This window comes from Brienomyrus brachyistius, chromosome 10 (genome assembly GCF_023856365.1).
Source record: "Brienomyrus brachyistius isolate T26 chromosome 10, BBRACH_0.4, whole genome shotgun sequence".
NCBI lineage: Eukaryota > Metazoa > Chordata > Actinopteri > Osteoglossiformes > Mormyridae > Brienomyrus > Brienomyrus brachyistius.
In genome coordinates this window covers 27,061,256-27,075,792 of record NC_064542.1, presented here as the reverse complement: position 1 = coordinate 27,075,792, position 14,537 = coordinate 27,061,256, and the positions used below count along the sequence as shown (strand labels likewise).

At 39.1% G+C, this 14,537-nt stretch overlaps 2 protein-coding genes across 2 annotated transcripts; both read left to right on the top strand.

Moving 5' to 3' along the window:
• The first annotated feature begins 232 nt into the window (after positions 1-232).
• Positions 233-4,360, top strand: fis1 (fission, mitochondrial 1). The gene is made up of 5 exons (XM_049029906.1): positions 233-378; positions 858-990; positions 1,201-1,277; positions 1,755-1,860; positions 2,711-4,360. The coding sequence occupies exons 1-5, from the start codon at positions 334-336 to the stop codon at positions 2,806-2,808; spliced, it is 459 nt and encodes a 152-aa protein (XP_048885863.1). The 5' UTR covers positions 233-333; the 3' UTR covers positions 2,809-4,360.
• Positions 4,361-10,005: 5,645 nt separating this feature from the next.
• cldn15a (claudin 15a) lies at positions 10,006-14,032 on the top strand. Its single transcript, XM_049028899.1, has 5 exons — positions 10,006-10,331; positions 11,949-12,113; positions 12,620-12,701; positions 12,806-12,913; positions 13,329-14,032. The coding sequence occupies exons 1-5, from the start codon at positions 10,115-10,117 to the stop codon at positions 13,426-13,428; spliced, it is 672 nt and encodes a 223-aa protein (XP_048884856.1). The 5' UTR covers positions 10,006-10,114; the 3' UTR covers positions 13,429-14,032.
• The last annotated feature ends 505 nt before the right edge of the window (positions 14,033-14,537 follow it).

Here is a 14,537-nt window from a genome sequence, read left to right as displayed (position 1 = left end):
GTTTGTATAGTTTTATTTCCCTTTTAGTTTATTGCTTTTTAATATGTCACATTACAAACCAGTTTGTGTATGTCAATAGGAGCTAAATAAGTAACCAGTCAAGGCATCAAACGTATAAGAAGTTGTAACTCTTGGTGGATTAAACGAGATAAAAGAATAAATTAGTTATCAAAAAAATGTTCGTCTTCGTGGTTTAGGTTTCGAGAACATATTTAAGCTGACTGGTACGACTAGGAGGTACTAAAAGGTGACGGATCCCTGCAGGCAGCATAGAGCGATCCCGAGAAAAGCTGCCATTTCCGGTGTTGTGACGTCACATCTATTTCCGGCAACATGGAAGCGGTAGTGAGTGAAGTTGTCGCCCCTGAAGACCTTCTGGTAAATGCTTTCTGTTCATCGAATTATGTTTAAGGTTAAGCGTCAATTGGAAAAGGCCGATGAGTTGTGAAATACGCGGGAACTGGGAGCTTTCCTGGTTTAGATGTTTTGTTTTTACGTTACGATTGCCGGCGAGTAAACAGCCGTTTCAGCGGGTTGGGCCGTCATATGATTGCCTTCGTAGTGAAGCAGAATCATTTATAATGCGATAAAGATTGCGAGCAGGTCGCTGACAGCCACCCAGTTTTAGTGAAAAACTTGTTCTGTTTAATAAAATAGTATAATGAATCTAAACGTCGTACCCCTTTGTGTCATCGGTCATAGCCCTTGAAAAATCTAGCTAGTTAATGAGTTTAACAAACAGCAAAGAGCGTATTCAGATAATTTGGGGTGTCCCTGACGATATTCAATATTAATACATGAGTAAAAGTTTTAGAATGTTTTGCTAGCATTAGAACGGTTTGCTGTTCCTGTTTCAGAAATTCGAAAAAAAATACAATGCGGAGCTGGCCAAGGGAAACGTGTCTAAAGACACAAAGTTCGAGTACGCCTGGTGTCTGATTCGGAGCAAGTACACTGAGGATATAAAGAAAGGGATAGAGTTGCTAGAAGGTAAGGGGCCGAGGTGCTGACAATGCTTTGCCACGCCTGGCCAATGTGACACTGGTTTACGAAAAGGGATGCCGTGTTTTTCGGGACAAAGGTCACCCTTGCTCTCTGTACTGGCTAAACATGAATACGTCAAAAATAACAGTGACCCAACGCATTATTATCAGTCTTATTGCAGTGCGTTTCTTTTTAATTTTGCTAACTTTCTTATAGACCTGGTTCACAAGGGCACAAAGGATGATCAGAGAGACTACCTGTTCTACCTTGCAGTTGCAAACTACAGACTGAAGGTGACGTAATCGTGTCGCTGTGTTCACACCCGTGGCTGTAGGTGGCACAGAATTCGGTCTTAATTAGCTGAGCTGTGGCAAAGGCCACAGCGGGTTTAAATTCCAGGAAGGACACCTATTGTACTTGAATTTTTAGTAATCATCCAGTGATACTATTGAGAAAATGGGATAAACAGGAGGCCATGGTACTTAAAACGGGTATTTATAATATATAATATTTATATGTACTGTTTGAGTGTCATGTGTACTTTAGTCATTAGTTTCTTTCTGCGGTTCTGTACCTGCATCGTAAGAAAACACTAAGGCATACAAGGATGATAATTACTGCCTAAATTCTGTGCAGCTAAATTTTATTAGACATATGATAGCTGGTCATGGATTTTTGCTGATAAAAATGTGTTGCAAACTTGCGTTTTCCTGCTGCCTGTGCCATCCCGCTCACTCGGGAATTCCTCCTCTGTCGCTGGCACCCCGCAGGAGTACGAGAAGGGTCTGAAGTTCGTCCGGATGCTACTGCGGCAGGAACCAGGCAACAAGCAGGCGATGGAGCTGGAGAAGCTCATCGACAGAGCGATGAAGAAGGGTGAGTATCAGCGAGGCTCTGCTAGGGAGACACCTGTTTCACTCCGAATGGTGCTGGTTTGTACTACACGCTTGCAATGCATGTGCTGATGCATGCTGTCGCTACACAAGCGGTGTTGGTGCTCATACTTACGCGAGTAGTTTCCATCACTCTAGAGGATTAAAAGTTATGCCCACCAGGGGCAGTGCAAGAAAACCATCTTGGTTGGTTCATTTCCGGTCTTACTTGTTTGTATGAGGTTGTGGCATGAAATGTTTTATACTTGCTGCCTCCACAGCAAGCTGCCGATTACGTAACACTGCAACAGAATTCTCTGTCATACCCACTGTAGCACTTCATATTGGTGCTCTGCCATACATCACTTTACCACCTCGCGCTGAATGTCGCATTATATGTTGTTAGAATTCTCATAGTCATTAGCATTTTATACTTACATATTTTCATACATTTCGTTCTTATTCACTTATTCTTTAAAAGAAAATGCTACTTTGGTACTAACTGTACTGTATATAAACATTAGTCCTGGGACAAAAGGTGACAATACTGCCCCCAAGATTTTTTTTGATGGAACTGCATCACGTGTAGCAATAATTGCTCACATGGGTGCACAAAAGACATGAGAAATCAACTCAGAAAACATGGCGGTGATGATGCGCATGCAACGGCGTTGAAAGTGGCGAGAATAAAACAGCCCTTGGAGTGAGTGATGGGTAGATTTAAGGGGCAGTTTTTGGGGGTTTGTGGTTTTTTTGGGTCACTTAATATGTGAGAGGAACGACAAAATGCAAACGATGACATGAGTGGGTGATTAATGAATATTATGTTATCTTTCTCTCTCTCATCCATTCAGACGGCCTAGTTGGCATGGCGATCGTGGGCGGGATCGGTCTCGGAGTGGCTGGATTGGCAGGCCTTATTGGTTTGGCTGTCGCAAAATCCAAACCCTAAAGATGGGTGATCTTCTGCGCCCTTTGTCCTTCCCATCAGAAGCATAATTTCTGCCAGGCGTGAGTTTGATTTCGTATTTGAAATTAATTAACCATATAACCGACGTTTTTATAGTAGATAACACCTTTCGTGCGGGCGACCATTTTTTCCTTGGCCTCTTACAACAACAACTCTTATTTACTCCTCCAAGTTCGTTAAATGACTTTTTCTTTTTTTATGTGGTGTTCAAACAAGCCTATTACGGCTGTAACTTGGAACACTGGAATTTTATACAGTGTTATGTCAAGGAGGTATTTCGGTGAGCGACTATTTTATAGGTAACTGGATATTACTGGTGATACCTTAACAAGTGTTTAACACTCGCTGTATAGTTTCTATGATTGACAGTAAATGCTGACGGTAAATACAGTTGGATTCATTCATGAGAAAGGAGCGGATTTCCTGGTTGCCATGACTTTGGTTTTATCTTGATATTTACTGATGCAAACACGCTTGCCTGGTAGCTCATCTGAACGAAAGCATATAAAACGACTCCTGAGATTTGTTTGTTCCTGATATTCAGGCTGATCATAGTTACATCAGTTATGAAAATTAGGCTTGTATACAACTTATGGTCTATAAGTTTAATTCTTTTGAATTAATAATTGCATTTCTGGATGTTTTGGCCAACAACTCTGGTATGATAATGGTGATGTTCCATATGTCTATTAGAAGCTGTTAATATCTATATATAATGTATATTTATGATGTGCTTCATTTATAATGATTCTTAACATCTGTACATACCTGGTGTTTTTTTCCAGCTATACACGACGTATAGCAAATATGAACAAGGCACTTCTATATGTTTCACAAAAGTTAAAGGCTATTTTTGTTTTTGATTTAATTTTTTTTTTTCTAATTTTGATTTGTGTTTAATTTTACAACATTGATCATTTCACAGAAAATGAAAAGGGAATTAAGGTATTTTTTTCTACCCTGAGAGGCACATGTTCTAGTTTTGTAAGTAAAACCGTAGTTCACCAGGAAAATAGTTTTGGTTTGACCTCTGTGGCTAATTGACTTTTGTTTTTATTTACTTTCGCTGTTATATTCGATGCTCAACCATTGGGACAAATGTAATGTATTCCATCCACAAAACACTGTGTAGTATGATAGGAGAAATGAGACCTCCCCCCGCTCCCCTCCCCACCCATTCCTTTTACATACTTTATCGATTTAAGTGATTACCAGTGTACACATAGTCTAGCCTGTTATGGAACTCAAAGGGGCAGGATCCTTCAGGAGCGTGATGTTAAACACGCAGACCTTGCCTTCACAGAGGACACAGCAGGGGCAAAGTAGCGTAAATGGGGCTGTTCAATTTAAACGTTACGTCAAGCAAGGCGAAGACTCACAGACGACACCTCAGATCTAAGATGAGCTGGTAGCTTTTAATTGTACCCTGTTATCCTGATGCTGATATGCTGTTTATAACACCAGCCTGCCACCTGTGTTATGCATTTTCTTGTGGTTCTGTACTACAAATAAAAGTTATATATTGAGTTCTAAATGTCTGGTCATCTGTGTCACGCCCAGAAATGGCGTTTGTTTCCTGTCAATGTTTAAACTTAGTTTTTCTTTTAGGTTTTTATTGAATAGCAAAGGTGAGAGGAGGTAAGCACAATTCTCAAAATTCTTGCTTTGCAAATTGCATTTAGACTTTGCTTCACATCGAAGATTGTAAAACGTTACAAATTGACATTAAAACATTTGAACAGGAATCCATATAATTCAGTCTTTGTTTCTATTTTTAAGGATTCTTCCTCCTTAAAACCTTAACGTAAGGTTTTGTTGATCCTTTATTGATCTCAGTGGAAAATGTCAATATTTGTCACAAAGAGTATAGTTTAAATTTTGAAATTACCTGATTGTTCTATAGGAAGAACACGTAAAGCTTATTTATTAGGGCCACGGGGCTTAAATTTTGATAAATCTTGTCTGGATAAGCCTGCGCAGGTCTGAACAGATCACACACATCAAGACATCTTTCGATGCTGGGTTTCAAAATCTGAACAGTATAAAGTTCATTGTTGATAATAGCAATATTTTTATGACTAATTCTTTTGGCTTCTCTTCTGGGGTTGCAAATGGGTGGAAAATGTCCAAAAACTTTCCATTGCGTGGGAAGTTAAGATGGGGAGGACTTTTGGAAGTATTCCAAGTTAGAATTAGTGAGGACAATTCCCAGAATTTTGCCACCCTATTGTCTTCTCGGTATGATGCTTTACAGTCTGCTTTAGATGAATGTTGGGATCTTGTCAAGAAAATAGTAGAGAAATGACCCCCCTCCCCCCCTCAGTAATCTATTTTATGGAAAGGTCTTAATAATAACTTATAATGACTGAATACTTTTGGCATTAATTCGGTCTCCATTTCATACGTCATCCATCATGACAGGGTCTTAAATTAGTTATCATATTCAAATGAAGTAGTTAGATTGGTCTGGGGAACAAGGGCTGATACCATGCGCCGATTCGGCCCACGAACGGCAGAACCTATAACCTCTCACATGTGCCCCTGCTGATGTAAACACGTGCCCAGACTTTGGTTACTGGCCTCGTGCTGTTTGGTTAAATCTTGGTTAACTTTTGCCAAGTTTCATCATCATGATATCAGTATCAAACTATCAATCAAAAGCAACACTGGCAGGAATTTGTTTCCATTGCACAGCTCCACAAACACGTGAGAGCTGTGAAATATAGAAACTGTTTTACAGCCATAAAGATTGCAGTCAATTAGTGATTAGACTTTATCTCTACTGTCAGGTTACTTATTAAACATCACTAAATGTGAGGCAGACAGTGACAAGCCCTTTCACAAACACCTCAGACTAAAGAATGTCCTGACATTGTTGGTTTATAGAATATAATTGGCAGCCTTGTTACTGTAGACGGTGGCATCACAGCATGCTGTGCTTTTATGACTGCAGTTGCCTGGAAAACATCGCATGGTGGTTATCTGGTTCTTTAGTATTTTTTGATGCGTTTAAGGTTTCATAGGAAAGCAGGCACACTTCCATTTTTTCATCAGTGCTTTTTCAGTGTGGATTACGGTAAGCCTGGAGCATGTCCCAGGAAGCACATGACAGCTTGCAAATTGAAAAATGCTGGGTTAAGGATTTAAGGTACCCCAGTTTAAATGGACTTTATCTTTGTTCATCTAGGTGAACCCAGACTACCTTAAATCCAGCAAGTTATCCGGCTTAAGAATTCAGAATTTTTGATACAGGCCCCTGTGATGGGGTGGACCCCCATCCTGGGTTGTTCCCTACCTCGTGGTCATAGCTTCCGGGATAGGCTCCGGACCCCCCGTGACCGAGAAGGATAACCAGTTTGGAAGATATATTCCTTATATTCATAAATATTTATAGATTGAACCCCCAAATTAATGTAGAGTTAACACAAAGAGGAGTACATGGGTCATTGTCAGAAACTCATTACCACAACTAAAGTGTCAGTTTTGCCTCTGGGGTAGTTGATCAGTTTAATGTTACCATTTATTTCTGTAATAAACAAAAGTGTTTCATCAAATCCAGGGTAAGAGTTACTGAGATGAGAAGAAAATCAAAGTAACAAAAATGAGCAAAAATACACATCTTATCATATACGTTGATTGTTTATTATGGGATGCATGGAATAAGGTTTAAAGATATAAAAACAGTCTGTGTCATTGGGTTTTGGCTACCAATTTGGGGTAGTGGTTTAAAAAAATAATCAAATCAGAGCTGCAAATGACAATTTGTCGATCTGAAAAATAATGTCAACTGCTCTACAAGAAAATGGTTTTTCCAAAAAATGTTGTGTTTGTGAGACTGACCCATATTTCATTTTTTTGTTTAATGTTTTTACTTAAATTTGTGATGTACTGACTATTCATATCTAACAAAAAGACCACTAAAATACTGCAAGCAAGTTCAAGCTGAATTTCAGTGCTTTCAAAAAGACTAAACACGTAGCAAGAAAAGAGGGGACACTGTATTACGAGTAGAGATGCTAAACTATTATTTCTTAAAATCTCTCACCATGGCCATTAATCTACCGCATATACATATAACTGCATGTACTCAACAGGTGGATCCAAACATATTTCATCCCGACCATGCAATCCCTCTAAAAAAATATTGGCAAATGGCCATAAAGGAGAAGTAAGACAACCAGTGAAAGAACACGTCATAACATAAAAGAAAATTTTAAGGTATAAACCTTCAATTAAATAAAACAAATATTGCAAATCATGATATCTTTATCTTGTGCATGCATCCATCTGGGCATTTTTTTAAATGAAATAAGCCGCATGAAATAAGATGATAAAACGTTTGATTTCAGTTCTGAATTCTGGAATTCTGTGCACTGTCATTATCTGAACTTTCACGTTGCTTACAACCAGGAAGGAATATTATACGTCTATGTTAAAATCTACGCTCATATTATTCTTCAGTTTGAGTAACATAATAATGCACGCATTAACGTGATTACAGAGATGACTTTAAGCTAAACGCGATTTCCTAGTTCATTATTATTATTATTATTATTACTAGTAGTGGTGGTTGTAGTTTTAAACTATATGGACAAAAGTATTTGGACACCTGGCCATTACACTCACAGGAACTTTAATGGCATCCCATTATAAATCCATAGGCATCAAGATGGAGTTGACCCCCCCTTTACAGCTGGAACAGCTGCCACTCTTCTGGGACGGCTTTCCTCAAGATTATGGAGTGTGTCTGTGGGAATCTTTGCCCATTCATCCAGAAGAGTATTTCTGATGTGTTGATGATGGACATGAAGGTCGAGCTCTCAATCTCCGTTCTAATTCATCTCAAAGGTCATCTCAAACTCACCCAACCATTTCTTTATGGACCTTGCTTTGTGCACTGATGAAAGAATGCTGGAACAGAGAAGGGCCTTCCCCAAACTGGTCCCACAAAGTTGGAAGCATGTAACTCTCCAAAATGTCTTGGTATGCTGAAGAGTTGTTAAGTCAACAGAAGATTGGTGACTTTTATGCACCATCCGCCTCAGCACTCGGTGACTCGTTCTGTGGTCTGACACTTCATCGCTGAGTTTCTGCTGCTCCTAAACGCTTCAACTTTGTAACAGTACCACTTGCAGTTGATCGATGAATATCTAGCAGGGAAGAAATTTCACTTGTGGTTGATGGTGAATGACAATTTGCAGTAGTGACACACTTGTGGTTGATGGTGAATGACAAATTGCAGTAGTGACACACTTGTGGTTGATGGTGAATGACAAATTGCAGTAGTGACACACTTAAGGTTGATGGTGATCTTCCTTTATGTAGTCTTTTCAATAACTTTTGAAACTTCAGGCCAGACCAGATATCAACAGAAATTCAACAAGGCAGCCATACATGATGCACAATCATCTCCAGTTCATCTTTTAATACCTCTGCAGTGGTGCAGAGGCTAACGTATTCAGTGGGCTGCCAATTCACCAGTTTGACTTCTGCAATCCTCTTACTGCATATCTCTGAATCTGCTAGAAATCTATGAAATGTTGAACCAGGTTTAAGATTCAACTACACAAGAACTTTCTTATGCAGTTTGTTGTGTACTTTGGAGATGTTGAGATGTGGATCTAACAATCAGTTCCGGTGCCCATCTGACAAGTGTGATCAGCTTAATTGCAAGAATTCACCTTCACTATTCTTCCCCAGAAGGATGAGACCTAATGATGATTGTAGTCATGTACCAGACAGAATCGTTTATTATATGGACGAATTATTTTTTAGGTCAGTGATGTTTGGTTGTAGCCTTAAGAGGCAAATTAAGGTAGAACTTGCGAACACCTCAGCATTAAAAAGGTTTCGAGAAACCTGGCCCTGGTCAACAACAACAACAACAACAACAACTTTAGAAGGATGTGCTGATAGACCAAGCACAGGAAAACTAGGCAACTATGATCAGCACAAAGAGACCCAAACAAAGTCACGAAAAAAATGTGCCGTCATACACGGCTGGCACCACCTATAGGCAGTATAGGCTGTTTCATAGACCCCCCCCCCCCCAGGATAACAAATAACAAATGTTAAACAAAAAAAAAACAACTAGTTGAACCCCCAACAAAATGGAGTCAGGATGATGGACAACCGCTCAGCCCATTAAGCGTCATGGCGGCCTTGGGAGTAGGGAAACACACTAGGGACTGTGATGCTACAAGACAGAGGGGGGGAACAGGATGGCCAGTGACACCTGCTGGCCAAAAGGGAACAAGACACATGGGACAGGCTCAGACGGGCACTGACCGTGCCTGACATATTTCTAGTCTTCAAATATGAAACAGAGATCATATGTTCGTCTAGCTACCCTAAGAGGGTACGCTGCACTGCATGAGACAGCTACTTTAAAATAGGCAGTAAAAGCTTGGCCATGGTGAACTTTCATTGCCATAAACCTGACTTTTGACCAAGCGAGACACAATTGCTGATATGATGTTAATGGTAGGGCAACATCAGAATGCATGTCTTGTACATAATAACTAACATCTGTAACCAACAGTCGGAAATATAATTCTTAAACATCAAGTAATAAACCCATTTGTTAAGGTCAGACAGTACTGTTACGTCCACAACAAAGAAAAAAAAACTATAGAAGACATTATTAGGCTTTGGATGTTTTCCTCACCATCATGCATTATAAAATTTTGATTGCATGATGGGCTTCTCATTATTTTGATAATACTCGTACAATAGCACATATAAAATTAAAAGCATTACATTAATATTCAATTGATCGTAGTTAATTTCGAATAGAAGAATAAGCTATTTAAAATATAACTTCTGATTGCAACTCAACAATTTCACATTGTGCTGAACAATGAAACGGCTTTAAAAACTGATGGGAACCGACAGGGTAATGATACAAGCAGCGTGTCATTAGTTTACGACGTTAACAATGAAAAGGTACATGCACTGCGGAATAGACTGATCATACAAATCAATGACAGAATAGATTGTCGAGGGCATTATTCGAACATTGGACTTTCGCGATAAACACCTGTTCACTTTCTGTGTGTGAAATATATATGGGGAGGGAGAGGGCTGGAAAACTACAGAACCGGGGAGGGAAAGGATGGCTAGCATAATAAATCATTGATCTGCAGCTCTCTGCAGTCTCTTTGCTGTTTTAGACGGCGATTAAGCAAGAGAAGCCCGTCTATCACAACTTATGGAAGCTGAATAACACAGAACGCAGAGCACTCAGGATACGCTATTATTTAAAACGTTTTACGTAAAAACAAGACAGATGGATCCAGTTGTAGAAGTTGTAGCTTTATTTCTAGGATTTCTGGGTTGGGTGATGGTGGGGATCACCATACCGAACCGTTACTGGAAGGTTTCAACTGTGGACGGAAACGTTATTACTACCTCCACCATATACGAGAACCTCTGGATGTCCTGCGCTACCGACTCCACCGGCGTCCATAACTGCCGCGAGTTCCCCTCACTGCTGGCCCTCTCTGGTATGTAGCGGCCTATGCGGGATGTTAACCACTTACAGGTGTACAGGTGATGCCATTGATTTTTGCATGATTCTCTATACGAAGAAGCTGATGAGTGCTTTTTAATAAATGTAACTATTGGCAAACCGAAATACACCTCGAGAGAACTATGCTTAATTAATAACTGTCCTTTGTAAATGTCAGGGAATTTTTTACATAAAATATAATGCCTAAGATAGGCAATTAAAGCACATAAATCTAGTCACTTTATTAACTAGCCTAAACTATGGACGTTAGGGACATTACCAATATTGGTGTGAGTACCGAACCGTCTCTACCAATTTCTCTAAACTTTTTTCACGTTAAGATCGATTCCTTCTGCTGAGATGTTGCGCGAAGTCAAGGATGGGTAACGACAGTGTCTCGTCTATCTCAGTAACTCGCTGTTGAAGTTCACGTAGGAGTTGAGGGAAGGGAACTAAAAATATTATTCATGCCGACTGTAATGTGTAGGTTCTTGAGTGGTTTGTGACTCCCAGTAGGCACTGGGAGCCTGCAGCCATTCGATCGAGGCAAGGGAGCGCAGCCAGTGGTTTCCAGTATGGTCCGATTTGTTTATTATAAGCGCATACGGTGAGAATGTCAGATGATTATATTTGGCACAATTTTTGCGAGTGACACGTGGTTGCAGTGGTTATTATTTTGTGGCAGCGAAATGTCGTAAGATCAGGGTGACAATCAAGCCCGATTCATTTTAACATTCAACATCCTACTAGAAGGCCCAACGTTAAAAAAAAAATCAAACCAAGTGTCTATTTTAAAACATACATGAAATATTTCAATGCGACTATGCTTGTGTAAACTGTATGGTTTACACAAATGAATTATATGCCTTTTACATACTTATGATCGGCCTAATGGTATAATTTAATCTTTGCGCTAAATTCATCTTTAACCGCTTGTAATAATAGTTCTAAATAACCATGTAGGTCTACAACAGTATAAAATTTAAAATCGTTTTATACCCCAGAATCTAGAAATCAAAATTTCCACCATTCAAACCGTCTTTAAAATGTTAATTCCATTGCGATCTGCTATAGTATATGGATCACATGGCTAAAACATTCACGAAACCTATTAACTGCTTTAGTGACAAAATAATGTAAACTTCTTTTCTGGTCACAGATTCTTTATATTCATTTAATGATTAATTGTATTTATTCGCACTATGTGATAATAATGCGTTATATATCGTTACCGTTATGTCTTTTCATTTATTTGTAATTGAAAAACCCCATCAAAACTAATTTTTAATAATTAAAATACATGCATGGGCGTAAAACGTAGGACTTTCGGGAATAAATTTATATATAAGTCGTGTCAGATGAAAGGGGACGAAATAAAGATTTCAGGTACTTGTATAAAGTAGCCTAGCAGTGCTAGGAAACGAGCTTTGTAGAAGTGGTAGGTAAATAATTCCCTTAAAAGTAAACTAGACATTTTAAGTAACCAGTTAGTCGTTTTGTTTTACTTTTAATAAACGATTAATAATGATTTCGTTTCTGGAAATAAGCTTTCAGTATGTTACCGTTTAAATGATTAGCAGCAGTTTTTAATTTAATTTAATTTTTTTTGCAGGGTACGTGCAGGCGTCCCGCGCGCTGATGATCGCCTCAGTGGTGATGGGGGCGTTTGGGATCGTAGCCACTATGATTGGAATGCAGTGCTGCAAAGTTGGAGGCGAGAACTACACTTTGAAAGGCAGATTGGCTGGAACTGGAGGAGCGTTCTTCTTGCTGCAAGGTTATAACAGAATTCACCACATAAATGGAATTTGCTAAATGTACCATATATGGGAAAACGCTGACACACCCGAGTATATTACAATTCATTTGGGAGAAGTACAAGTGAAAACAGGGTCAGTCGATCTCGGGAGCAACTGCTCAAGGGCCCAATAGAGAAACCACTCTGCTGACCCTGGGATTTGAACCCCTGACTTTCTGATCTTAGACACATCAAGCTGATCGCGTCATACACCAACCTCTTTATAAGTTTTAAAATTTGCATGCTGTTTTTAAGCTATATTGTTTGTACATCCACATTATTGTTATTATTCATAATAATTAAGCTGTGAGGATATTTATTGTATGTATATTTATGCTATTATTAAATATGTAATAAATGTATTCATGTGTGAATGTAGAAATAGCTTATAGGCTTATAGTCTTGCCAGCTTATCACTGTTTAGTCTACTTGGTAAATATGGTTTATGAAAAGGCTTCTTTATCTGTCCTTTTGTCTTATCTTAGGATTGTGTACCATGATTTCTGTATCCTGGTATGCCTTCAATATTACTCAAGTATTCTTTGATCCACTCTATCCAGGAACAAAGTACGTGAGTGCAAATGTTACTTTTGCAATACCTTTTTTTTTTATATAACCTTTTTTTTTTTTTTAACTCGAGCCTTGTGTTTCGTGACATCCCTGTCTCACAGGTATGAACTTGGGGAAGCTCTGTATATTGGCTGGTGTTCAGCTATCCTCGCTATCAGCGGAGGCTCCTGTTTGCTCTGTGCCTGCAAAGTGGGAAGAGATGACACAACGTGAGCACACCTGCCTGATCACATGCTGCTCGACTTTGCATCTCTGCTTTTCATATCTCTTCTCTGCACCACTCTGTTTGTCTCACCTGCATTTCCTTGCATATGATTATCTATACCATGATTGTACATATCCAGGGATTTACATAATTAGTATGCAAGCACATATTTTTGATCAAGGTTAAAATACGGGTAATTTCTTGTCATAATAGCACGAATGCATATTACTTGCCTACCAGTTATGTCAACCCCTGCACAGGTCCTATAGTTCCACCCTTTCATTCTTTATTTGCATTACATTCAGCTCGTTTAAAAACAATGCATGCATCCATATGATCCAGCTCTGTCTTCTATCGAGCAAACGAAGCTACTTTGCAGTACATGTGGTAAACTTGGGTCCTTTCTTCTTGTGTCGCAGCCCATACTCCTACCGGAACACCAACGGTACAGTGTACTCTCTCGGTGTACAATCACAGAGGAAAACTGGCAGCACCTACGACAAGAACGCATACGTTTGATGTCAGCATCTCCTGGAACCATGTCAATGCCGTTCACCGGTTTATCAGAACCCTTAAGCGCAATATGAATTCTGATTATTCGTTCTTTCCGCGCTCAGATGGCATTTTTTAAATGTTGTCATATCATATCACATGCGTCAGCCAAAAGCAAACATAAAGTGTTATATATTCCTGGGTAAGGTTCACTGCTACAAATGTAATATATCTGTGCTTAAGCTTTCACTACCAACAAATCTGGAAAACAATCTGGAATCCCATGAAATCAACACAAGATGGAAAAAACCTACAAACTACAATGTAAATATCAATCTAGGCTATCTAATTTTGAATCTTGTTTTCACTTCTTGTCACTGTTTTGACAAGTGCTTGCGTATCGACATGTTATTTACATTGTTCTCCATGAGTACAATGCTAAAACTTGATGTCAATTTGTTTTTATAAATGCCACACTTTTTATCTATATTTTACTGCTTGGGCTCTGTGTTCCCATTAATGTTGTCAGACTGTTCTGCATTGGTACGCATATTCACATACAACTTAAACACGGAGCTGTGGCTAGAAAGGCTTGTATCTCCCATGATATATAGAACTTGCTAGAAGAGAAGGGGGGCTGCTTAAATTTTGTCTCCCACAGTACATTTTGTGGCCCCTTAATTACAAAGCTGGGTGCCATGAATCTTCCAGGATGTCCATGCCGCCAACCCAAATGAATGAAGGCTGCTTTTTGCAGATAAAATATGCCAGTGCAAGGTTGTTCAGAGGCTATTCAACATGCAAACGTCTTGCCTGTTTTCTGGGTATAATAGGTACAGTACGTGGAATCCTCATGTTGTTGTTTTTGGCTTTAATACACGAACACATAATAACGACGCTGTGCGTCTGTTCGCGATAAGCAGCTAAAATATGATTGGATAGACGGGACACTATAAAGTGTATAAAACATATAGTAAAACAACAGGCCACGTTAACCTGTAATTTATAGAAACCTTGATTGGAGTTGATAACGGACTTCTATTTTGCTCTTGAAATATTTGTTGTATAGGTCATTACATTTTAATTGTGTAGAATCATTTAGTATTTCTACCTTTCAGAGGCGGACATTTCAGGTC